The sequence below is a fragment of the Panthera pardus genome, unplaced genomic scaffold, assembly GCF_024362965.1.
Source record: "Panthera pardus isolate Hobbes unplaced genomic scaffold, ASM2436296v1 HiC_scaffold_13, whole genome shotgun sequence".
Taxonomy (NCBI): Eukaryota; Metazoa; Chordata; class Mammalia; order Carnivora; family Felidae; genus Panthera; species Panthera pardus.
Window position 1 is genome coordinate 91,358,392 of NW_026526688.1, and position 12,331 is coordinate 91,370,722.

The 12,331-nt window shown below is 37.3% G+C and overlaps 1 protein-coding gene across 1 annotated transcript; it reads left to right on the forward strand.

Moving 5' to 3' along the window:
* Nucleotides 1-332: 332 nt before the first annotated feature.
* Nucleotides 333-7,914, forward strand: PABPC4L (poly(A) binding protein cytoplasmic 4 like). Its single transcript, XM_019419677.2, has 2 exons — nucleotides 333-488; nucleotides 1,205-7,914. Exon 2 carries the CDS (start codon nucleotides 1,258-1,260, stop codon nucleotides 2,368-2,370), a length of 1,113 nt encoding a protein of 370 aa, XP_019275222.2. The 5' UTR covers nucleotides 333-488; nucleotides 1,205-1,257; the 3' UTR covers nucleotides 2,371-7,914.
* Nucleotides 7,915-12,331: the final 4,417 nt, after the last annotated feature.

The window sequence follows — 12,331 nt, forward strand, 5'->3', positions numbered from 1 at the left end:
GAAGAAAAAGAAAAAGAAAAGAAAAAAAAGTCATGTCATGGATTTTATTAAGGGAAACAGAGCAGCAAGTTGAGACTGGAACTGATACTGCAGAACTTCAACTTCGTACAACAAGGTGAGGATGTTGGGCCTCATCCAAGAGTCAAAGGAAGCCACTGGAGGGTTTTCAGCGAGGAAGTGACCAGCCCCGATCCACAGTCTGAAAAAGCTCCTTCAGTCAGACCCGTGCACAGCCCCGCAGGCGGGTGGGTTTATTAGGGCCACTCCCCTAGTCAGCCTCTCTCCACCCCAGTCACCGCCTCCTGCTTCTCAGCGTAACTGTCCGAGGGAGGTGGGAAATGTGTGAGAGGGGCGGGGGGAAGACAAACATTCTCAAAAAATATTAAAAAGAAAACATCCCACTTGGCAGCGGGTGCGCGGGAAGTTCAGCGCGCGAGTTCCGGGTTTCCCGCCAGCCGCCAGCCCGCCCCCCGCCGGCCGCAGCCCGGGTGAGCCCCCAGCCCCTGCTCGGGCCGCAGCCTTGCTGGGCCGCGTCCGTCGGTCTGTCCGCTCCCCCTCCCCCCCCCCCACCCGTCCATCCCCGGGCTCCGCGCCGGGTCTGCGGTTCCGAGAGCGGCCGGGGTTTTTGCCAGGGCGCCCGCAGCCCGCTTTGGCCCCGGCCGCGCCTCGGCGGCGGCGCTTGCAGGACTCGCCCCCCACCACCCCCCCCCCCCGCCCCGGGCGGTTCGGGGGGTTCGGGTCTCGCCGCGGCCCCGCGCCCTCCGCCCACGCTCCGCGGCCCCGGGCAGCCTCCTCGAGCGCCACTTGTGGAGTTCTTCCCCCGGAGGCTGTAACTTTATAGCAGCCTGAGCGAGGCCTATTTTTTATTCAGAAACCAGCAACCCGAGTGTCTGTAGAAAACGCTCAGATTGGGGGCCAGCCCACCCCCTTGAAGATCTCTCACACATTGGTGGGCAAGAAGCGTCTGGTTCTATCAGCCTTTCTTGGAGAGCTCAGAATTCTGTTGCCATCTTCCAAATAGAGCCGAATTGGTTGCGGGGCTGGGCTGGGCCGGGGTGGGGGGTGGGAGTGCTTTTTGATGAGGCTGTTGCTCTTAACCTGGTGGAACTGTACCTGAACACCATCTCACAGCCTCTAAGCGGTGATCCTGGGGCCACCACGCACGAGCCAGGCCCAAACCGTGTCCTGGTGACCCCTCCTGCAGGAATCGCACTGAGAGCTCCTAGGGACAGGCTCGCGGTGGGGAGGAGCAAGGAGATGAATGTGGCAGCGAAGTACCGCCAGGCGTCGCTGTATGTGGGTGACCTCCACGCAGATGTCACCGAGGACTTGCTGTTCAAAAAGTTCAGCACCGTGGGGCCTGTGCTGTCCATCCGCATCTGCAGGGACCTGGTCACCCGCCGCTCTCTGGGCTATGCCTACGTGAACTTCCTGAAGCTGGCCGATGCCCAGAGGGCCCTGGACACGATGAACTTTGACACGATAAAGGGCAAACCCATCCGCCTCATGTGGTCTCAGCGCGATGCCTACTTAAGGAAGTCGGGCATCGGAAACGTGTTCATCAAGAATCTGGACAGATCCATTGATAACAAAACCCTCTATGAACATTTTTCAGCCTTTGGGAAGATCCTTTCCTCCAAGGTGATGAGTGATGACCAAGGATCTAGGGGCTATGCCTTTGTGCACTTTCAGAACCAGATCGCAGCCGACAGGGCCATCGAGGAGATGAATGGGGCTCTGCTTAAGGACTGCAGGCTGTTTGTCGGCAGATTCAAAAACCGTAAAGATCGGGAAGCCGAGCTCCGCAACAAGGCCAATGAATTCACCAATGTTTACATCAAAAACTTTGGAGATGACATGGATGATGAGAGCCTGAAGGAAGTTTTCAGTAAATATGGTAAAACCCTGAGTGTGAAGGTGATGACAGATTCCAGTGGGAAATCCAAAGGCTTTGGCTTTGTGAGTTTTGATAGCCATGAGGCTGCCAAAAAGGCCGTTGAAGAAATGAATGGAAAGGATATAAACGGACAGCTGCTTTTTGTAGGCCGGGCGCAAAAGAAATCCGAGCGACAGGCCGAGTTAAAGCAAGTGTTTGAGCAGCTGAAACAGGAAAGATTTCGGAGGTGCCAAGGCATGAAGCTCTATATTAAGAATCTCGATGACACCATTGATGATGAGAAACTGTGGAGGGAATTTTCTTCATTTGGATCAATTAGCAGAGTCAAGATAATGCGGGAAGAAGGGCGAAGCAAAGGGTTTGGCTTGATCTGCTTCTCCTCTCCTGAGGAGGCCACTAAAGCAATGGCTGAGATGAATGGCCGTATCTTGGGCTCCAAGCCACTCTACATTGCCCTGGCCCAGAAGCCCTAGGAGAGAAACACTTAACACGGCAGCCCGTGTTTGCAGCAGCCTTGGGAATGACAGTGATCTCTGCCTGAATTAGCCTCAGAAACATTTCAAATCCTAGCTGATGGTCCCTTAATTTAGTAAACTTTGTGGTAAAAGGTTTTGTATATGAAGCTATTTTTTCTTTGGTGGAAAAATAAATGAATCTCGGCAGCTTGATTCATTTCACAGGGGCACATCTTCTAATTACAATATTGTATATTATTCTGATTTTGATTTAGTATTCATAGCAATAAGAATAATTAGATATATTTTTATTACATTTTGAACCATCTGCAGTGAGGTAATTATTTGAGTTCATATCATATTTTCTTTCTTATTTTAATAATATTGCTAGCTTTAATTTCTTCTGTGAAAATATACTAAAAATAGTTCTTATACCTAAGAATCACAAAGTGATTTATTTTTACAAACAGAAATTTTCTAATTTCTCATTTCAACTTTTTAAAAGAAACCAAAGGTTTAAGAATTGCTAGTGTAAATTCAGTATGTAATTTCATTCTGAATTAATGTTTAACATACTAGGAAGTAGTTCAGTTTCTTTTCAATTTATATACAGATATTATTGTTTTTCTGATGGCTGAAATTAATGATGGAGTTTTTTAATGTTGCCTACAAATCTGATTGATAGGATATTTTGCTGTTCTTTCCATTGGTAGGCTATAATTCAGGGACTTGTTGATTATCAAAATTGGGACTTGAGTGGTAAAACTTTAACTTCAACATTCCTTATGTTATATACTTGTATCAATTAAGGTGACAAAAAGTAAGCTTTATCTTAATTCTCTTCCTGTTTGTACAGTTTAGGATTATGCCTTAACTTTTTGCCAGGCACCAATATTAATCAAAGTCCTATATAGAGAACATAGAAATTCTTCTTAACAAATGTTTCTAAATCTATATTTTATATTGATCGATGTAATGATATTATCTCAGGGTTCAGAAAGTATGTTTCTTTGTTTCTATTAACTCATGTCTCTTTTTATTAGACCGTGAGTGCTACTGAATTAACATTCAGTATTAGCCTTGATTTATCAGAAGCTCACTGATTTTCTAACAAATTGAGATTTCATCAATTTGCCTATTTTCTAGTAAAATTTTTATTTTGGTCCCATTTCCAGATCTCTCTTTCTCTCCTACCTTTGATCTATATTATTCAACTTTGTTTCATACTTTTTTAAAAAGGGTTTTATTATATTGATTTTTATCATGTGCTATTTGAAATCCACCTTGGAAACCGAGACAGGAGTTATTTATTTACATTTGAATAATTACTTTTAAAATTCTGTTTTACCAAAGGTGTCTGGAGAATAGGTTTGTTGTTCTTGTTGTTGCTGTTTTATTTTATTTTATTTTTTTATCTGCTTAGTGGTTTCCTGTAACCATATATTCAAATCTTCCATTTCTTATATTATCGATACAAAAGATATATTAAAATATTTTCTTTGGCAATACTTTAGCTATGAGAGAATGAGAAAATCTGTTTCTGTTTATTTTCATATAACTATATGTTTATTCTGGCACATTTTCTAAATTAAAAGTCTCTTTTAATGAAAAAATTATGGAAAACAAAAAAATTTACAGCAACATATGATACCATTATGCAGACAAATCTTCTGTTAAAATTTGTTGCATTATCTTCCCAAATTTTATACAATACACATAGATACTTTTACAAAAAAAGAATATTATAACTTTTATAAATTATTTTCTTTATTTTACAGTATGCCATAGTCAACTTGCATATCCACAAATAATTATCTGCATTATAATTTTAATGAGTTTTGTTCCTTCAATGTTTGTACCATAATATAATGAATTTCCTCTTGAAACACATGTATCAAGATTGTTAGATTGTTTCCTATGCCCCCCCCCCCTTTTTTTTCTGTCATAGACAGCTTGGAGATCAACATCCTTGCAAATTTACATATGGTGATATATCCAATTATTTTCTTACAAAAACCTGTAGTTCATTGGAATTAATGTTTAAAAGGTGAGCAATTTTTAAAATAACTTTGTTGAGTATTGCCCAGATGTTCTCCTGAAAATTTGTGCCATTTCTATTATCAGTGTGGAGGATTGTCCATTTCCATATTCTCCAAGAACAAGGGATTATGTTTAAGTTGTTATCTAATTCAACATGATGCATAAAGCAGAATATTTCATGGTTACTTTTTTTTTTATTATACAAAAGTTAAACAGCATTTCTTCTATCTGTTGGCCATATGCGTTTTCATATCTGTGAACTAATGTTTCATGATTTTAGTTTGTTTTTCTTTTGGGTTGTTTTTCATTTGTGTGGATTTATGACATTGCTTTACATACTAAGGACAAAATGTTAGACTGTTTTCGCCCGATATTTCCACTTTGTTTGTAGTTTTGAGGGTCATTCCAAAGTTAAATTTTTAACTCGGATTTTTTAGTCTTTTACTTAGATGGCTTTGATGTCATGATTCAAAACACTTTGGACCATTCAAATATACATGCAGACACACACACACACACACACACACACACACATAATTAATTGGTATTATCTTCTGTTACTTTCAGAGTTTTATATTCTCAACGATTTCTAAGCACAACTTTTGTCTGTGGAGTATTTTATCAACAGCCTATAGTAAATCCTTTAAAATTGTCTTCCTTTTCAACCTTTATTAATATGTTTGGTAAATACCTACCTTCTGTAAGAATCTCTGTGACACTCATACCTACTGTAATTCACTGGGCCTGTGAATCACTGTGTGAAGTATTTACTTCAAAAGCACAGTGTTACTGAGAAGGAGACTAGGCAACAGGGCTGGGAAGTGTAGTGGGCGTGTCAAGCCTTGACATCTCTTTCTGGATAATCCAGTCTATCGAAGTGTTCAAATATTTGAACAATATTTCATCATGCTTGTAAATGGATTGTTGAGATAATATCAGGGAACGGAGTTCTCTGCTATGTGCACAAGGAATTAATAGGACATAAGATCAGATGTCTGGATGAATTGTAGCTGTAACTTCGTGACACTATATTCTACCATTTTAGGAGAATTTGCTTATTCTTAATATTTACTGTGAGAAATGACTAAGCTCACAAAAATACATAATCCCGTGGATTTTCCTGATTAATTTATTTAAATGTTTGCTTTCTCAATTGTGTGCGTGTGTGATAGTATCGAGTAATCCTAGTTGGCAGTGTAAGTTCATTCTTTGAAGACAATTTAATTATTATGCCCAAGTGTCTTGAGAAATAAGAATCTTTACTTTTCTGATAAGCATTCCAGTAAGAGCTAATTTCTATAGGTGCCTTGAGCAACTCTATTCTTGCCTCCCTCTCCACACACACATTGCCAACTTTGTTGCATGGATGCCTGCTTGCATGCACAGCCAATTCAATAAATGTGCCTTCTAACATTTATTTAAACATTTAAAATTATTTTGGGGCACCTGGGTGGCTCAGTTGGTTAAGCGTCCAACTTCAGGGCAGGTCATGGTCTTCACGGTTCGTGGATTCGAGCCCCACATCAGGCTCTGAGCTGATAGCTCGGAGCCTGGAGCCTGCTTCAGTTTTCTGTGTCTTCCTCTCTCTGTGCCCCTCCCCTGCTCACGCTCTGCCTCTCTCTCTGTCTCTCTCTATCTCTCTCTGTCTCTGTCTCTGTCTCTCTCTCTCTCAAGAATAAATAAACATTAAAATAAATAAATAAAATTTTTAAGTTTTTAAATATTTTTAAATTTTTAAATGAAAATCTATAGTTAGTAAAAATAAACTTTAAAGTGGTTTAGAGTTGGTAAGTTCACGTTCATAATAGTTTTTATAAATCCATTGAGAAAAGGTCAAATGAGGTTTAATCTCTCATGGTAAAGGCATGTCTAAATGATGTTTTATTTAAGTTTTAAGTATTTCTAATTTTCTAAAGATATGTTTCTCTTAGGAGTAAACTGAAAACAACTTCCATTTTTAATGAAGATACTCATACTTCATGTTTCAAAAGACCAACTCCACATGAATTAATACTTCTTATACAGTTTTTATAATTATGGGACCATGATTGAGAAGAACCACTAATATAGACCAAGTTTTCATGAGGAATAATGGACTATATTTAAAACAGTTCTGCATTTAATTGCTAAAATAAAATTCAGCTAAAAATCCTCTATTGAGGATTTCTAATTAGATTACTTGTATGTAGAAAATATACCTCCTATAGTATAACTTTTTTGGTAGATAAAACAGTACATAAAAAAACTTTTTTTAAAAAAATCTGCATTTTAAACAGTAGAACAAATTAAATATCCTCATGGTATCTTGAGCTGACAGAAAATTCCAACTCACACTAGAAAAGGAAATCTTACCTAACAAAATATTCAGAGTTAAAGTATCTTCAGGCATGGTATACTAAGACTTCTGTTACCACTTTGGAGTCTCTTGGCTTTTCCCCCATTCTATCTCAGCTCTACCATCAGGAAGTGTCAAGATGGCTGCAGGAATTCCTGTCCTACTGAGACACAACATTCAGAAGGTGGTGTCTTTCCTGGAAACCTTTTAACAACTTTCCTCCTCAGTTCTCATTGTCCATTACTGATGTAAAGATTAAACAAGATCTGCCACTAGAATTGAGGAAGTAATCAACTTTCCAAGTTCTGTCCAGAATACAGTTACAGTTAGGACAGGAAGATCCAAGATTAGAAATGGATGTAGGAGTATGTATCGACTAAATCCTCAATATTTTTTATTATTTATATTTAATTTTGAATTTCAGTACTTATTTGATTTTTTTCTTTTTTCTTTTAATTGTTTGATTACAAACAGTTCTTAAAATTCCATTTTGTCCTTACTAGTAATTTCAATGTGTGTCAAAAAGGTGATTTTTTTTCTACCTACCTCAAATTGTACAATCCTAAGGAACAGATTATGCAATCTATTGTGTATAAGATTAAATTATTTTTTGTTTGGTAATGGGACTTAAGTTTTTACATATCCTACTCTATTAGGTCTAAATTAAGCATCTGCTGAAGATATTAACTGAAAAAGTCAGATTCAATTTAGCCACCCACATGGGTTTTCACCAAAAATGATTGTCAACAGATTATAAATGGTCAAGAGTTTTTCAAAACAAATCTACATTTAATAGGTATTGGTTTCTTGATTTTTAATATAAGGTAGTCTAAGCCACATATGTTTTCATGCATGCTAATGTTTTAGAATCATACCACCAGAGGGAAAAGACTTAATGTACTGTGTATACAAGCATACCTCATTTTATTGTGCTTCGCAGATACTGTGTTTCTTTCAAGTTCAAGGTTTGTGACAACTGTTTATTGAGCAAGTTTATTGGCACCACTTTTCCAACAGGAGCTGCTCACTTCATATCGCTGTGTGATATTTTGATAATTGCGATATTTCAAACTTTTTCATTATTCTTATGTTTGTTATGGTGATCTGTGATCATTGTTTATCACTTGCTAAAAGCTCAGGTGGTGGTTAGCATTTTTTTAACAATAAAGTATTTTTAAATTACAGTATGTACATTGTATTTTACATTTGATGCTATTGCATGCTAAATAGACTATAAACTTTTATATGCACTGAGAAACCAAAAAAATCATTTGACTCACTTTGTTGGGACATTCATTTTATTATGGTGGTCAACAAACAAACCCACAATATCTCTAAGGTATTCCCATATCACCAACTTTATATATTCTATATAAGGAATTTTTAAGAAAGTTCCTACTGACAATATCATGAATAAATCTTGGGAAAAATCTAGAACATCATATGCTTATAAAATATAACTCCAATATATAAACCATCTTAACCACAAAGATAAATTAATAGGTGCTAGTTTGCTTTACTAAAATATTTGTTATTAGGTCATTTAGTACACTTAAATTATAGGAATTAACAAAATTGGACTTACCCACAGCTTTTCAATATATTTATTTCTATATACATGAATGTGGTATAATTTTCAGTCATTTTAACCCTGCAACCTATATTTTAAAAATATAGCTGTACTAAATTCTGAGTTACAATTACATTTAGATTTGAAAAAAAAAATACAGATGTACTAAATTGTGAGTTATAATTACAATTAGATTTAAATCTAAGGTCAGATTACTCTCCAGGTTTGCTCAGAGGAAATAATTATAGCTATATGTTGGTTTTGTCTCATGGTCATGTCTTAGTGTTCACAGAATGCTCTTAAGTATTTTTAAGTTCCCTAAATGAAACAATCCATCAAGCAAGAGAAGAAAAATTATTCTACTAGTGGGATTCTTTGCCATAGTAGAGAAAATGCTTAGCTTCTGAGAAATATTGGCAGTTTGTACAATGATATTGCATCAGATTTTGTTAAGCCATTTATATTTACATCACTTAGATATTAAAAATATACTCCGCTTGAAGTTCTGCTAAGTACCAATAGCACATTTGAGTTCCAAAGGCAATGCCACTGAAATAGTGGATATTATATACATATTTTTTATGTAGAGTGAATATTGCTCATGATTCATTGTGGTGTGTGTGTGTGTGTGTGTGTGCGTGTGTTTGAGTATTTAATTTGATATTTCCATTGGGATTTTCTTATCTCAGGAAACCATATCTGACAGTCTATAGTGAATCACAATTTTGATTTCCATTTCATCGTATCTTTGTACATGTGCCAGTGGCATGCCAATGCACCACAGTTTGACATACTGCCAATCCTATTTCCTTGAAATTAAAGTAAGCCTTTATAATAGTAATTCCAGCAAATCTTTGGTAATCAAAGAAGTGCCTCAATTACAATGCAAGCCAAATATTAGAATCACAACTAGACTATTTTGACACATTGCTATTTTACTAAAATACCAAGGGTGGTGTTAGAAACAATAATCTAGTGGGGCGCCTGGGTGGCTCAGTCGGTTAAGCGGCCGACTTCGGCTCAGGTCATGATCTCACAGCCCGTGAGTTCGAGGCCCACGTCGGGCTCTGTGCTGACAGCTCAGAGCCTCGAGCCTGTTTCGGATTCTGTGTCTCCCTCCCTCTGATCCTCCCCCGCTCATGCTCTGTCTCTCTCTGTCTCAAACATAAATAAATGTTAAAAAAAAAAATAAAAAAAAAAGAAACAATAATCTAGTATTATTCACCACTCTATTCACTAATGTTTTATAGATAGTACTTACACAAATGACATTTACATTGTATAGATTACAATTGGTTAAAAGCAACTGGCACGGATGTTATGTGGTAATCTTATTTTATTCTAATATTTATTTTGATTTGAACCAAAATGATACTCTCACATGCAAATTTGATCATGTCATGCTGGTTAAGAACCTGTCTTGTCCTCCCATTACTCTTAAAGTCAGGTGTAAATCTTCACCATGGTTGAGGAGACCTGGCATTCTTTTGTCCCTGTGCATCTTTTAATCCTTTTCTTATGCTACTGTTTCCCTAAATCGACATGCTGGAAATAAACTGGTTTTATTTCAACTTCTTTAGAGTATCAAGTTAATCCCTGACTCATTCAAAGCTTTAACTTTTTATCAGATAGTGTGCTGTCTATTGCAATGGGTAAAAGAAATCTTCCAACTGGTTTATGAAAAAAAAAAACTGATGAGGATTTATTGCAAGATCAAAGTAAGTAAGAGATCTTCTTTTCAAAATGGAAGTATTTTTCTTTTCTTTTTTTATTTTTTCCTCACAAGGGTCAAGGAAGGCTCTGAATAGGATGCTATACTACAGAGGCAGCAGAAACTTTTTTGAAATTCGACCACATGGCATGGTGTTTCAGGGAGAAAAAAGCAAGTCTTTTGAGAAGGTCAGAGAAGCTCACCTTCAAACATTTAGAATGTTATTTTTAAATATTTGATTATTTTTTAAACAAAAGCTCATTATCTTCCCTACCTGTGCTTTTTTATGTTTTAAGATATGGAGTGGATATATTTCTTTTGTGGGAGATCTGATCTTATTCTAGAAGGAACACTAGATGGGAACTGTCCTGCCAAAAAGTAAAGCACGTTTTAAGTCCTTAAGAAGAAGAGATATGGGGTAGAGAAATCACATCCAGCAGCAAGTCGATTCATCTTACCAAATATGCTGCTGCGTATTGTGTAAGGAAGTACACACATAGAGCGGCATTTACCTAAGCAAGTATGGGTGAATAAGTTTGGGGAAAGATCTGCATATTGATGAAGGATATTTACTTAGTTCTTTTCAATTATTTTAAATTGTGGTTTATGTACACAATGGAGTACTACGTGGCAATGAGAAAGAACGAAATATGGCCCTTTGTAGCAACGTGGATGGAACTGGAGAGTGTGATGCTAAGTGAAATAAGCCATACAGAGAAAGACAGATACCATAGGGTTTCACTCTTATGTGGATCCTGAGGAACTTAACAGAAACCCATGGGGGAGGGGAAGGAAAAAAAAAAAAAAAAAAGAGGTTAGAGTGGGAGAGAGCCAAAGCATAAGAGGACTCTTAAAAACTGAGGACAAACTGAGGGTTGATGGGGGGTGGGAGGGAGGGGAGGGTGGGTGATGGGTATTGAGGAGGGCACCTTTTGGGATGAGCACTGGGTGTTGTATGGAAACCAATTTGACAATAAACTTCATATATTAAAAAAAATCTGTATTAAAATATAATGTGCATCTAGAAAAATGTAGAAATTTTAAGCATATAACTTGATGAATAATACAAAAGTAAGTTGATTTATGTGATCACCACTCAAGCGAAGAAACAGTACATTACCAACACCTTCCTACTCCCTCCTATATGGACTATAAGTGAATAATGCAGCTGTGAAAATTATTATAGATATCTTTTTCTTTTTTTGAGCTATAATTCATGTACCATAACATTTGCAATTTCCAAGTGTGCACTTCAGTTTTTTGTGTGTACTTACAAAGTTGTACAACATCGCCATTATCCCATTCCAGAACATTTTCATCATTCGAAAAATCCCCATGCATCCATTAGCAGTCATTCCCTATTCTCTCCTCCTTCCAGCACCCAGAAACTATAATCTAATTTATGTAGATAAGGATATGCCTGTTCTGAATATTACATATAAATGGTGTCATACAATGTATGGCATTTTGTCCCTGGCTTCTTTCACTTAGCTCGGTATTTCAAAGTTCTATCCATGTTGCAGCATGCATCGTAACTTACTCCTTTTTGTGGATGAATAACATTCCACGTTCTGTTTATTCATTCAACATTTGTGTTGTTTCTACTTCCTGGCTATTGTGAATAATATTGTTGTGACATTTGTGTGCAAACTTTACTGTAAAAATGTATTTTCAATTCTCTTGGGCATATTGATAGAAAAATTTTGTTTACTTCTTAAAGGAATCAAATTTGGTTTCATTAGTTTTCTCAATTATTTCTCAATTTTTTTCTTTGTATTGTGTTTTGTTTATTTCTGTTTTAATTCTTTCTTATTTCCTTTCTTCTGCTTTCTTTGGATTTAGTGTTCTTAAAAAAGAGACTACAGGCGCAAAATGGAGTTATTAACTCCACATCATCAAACCAAGACTTAATTCCTAAGCTAACTGGAACTTCAGACTCTCCAAGGATTTTTGCCTTAGCCAGTTGATCTGGAATTACCTGCTCAGCACTTGTGAGGTAATCCACTTGATAGACCCCCTTCCATTCTCCAAAGAAAAGTGACCTTGCCTGAAACAATACACTACTTCCCTTGTCTTGTCTCCATTCTGCTTTTAAAAGACTTCCATTTTGTATAGTTCTTCAGAATTAATTTCTGTTTGTTAGATGAGATGCTGCCTGATTCATGAATTGTTGAATAAAGCCAATTAGATATTCAATTTTACTTAGTTGAATTTTGTGTTTTAACAGATTTGGTGGCAGCAGCAGGACAGAAGGAGACTTCCCACAGCACCGAGGACAGTAAGAAACACAACAGTGGTGCCCACAAACCCTTTTGAGTCCTCT

Bases quoted from the DNA above. Each gene is read 5' to 3' on its own strand.
- PABPC4L (XM_019419677.2), top strand. From the start codon at position 1,258: ATGAATGTGGCAGCGAAGTACCGCCAGGCGTCGCTGTATGTGGGTGAC.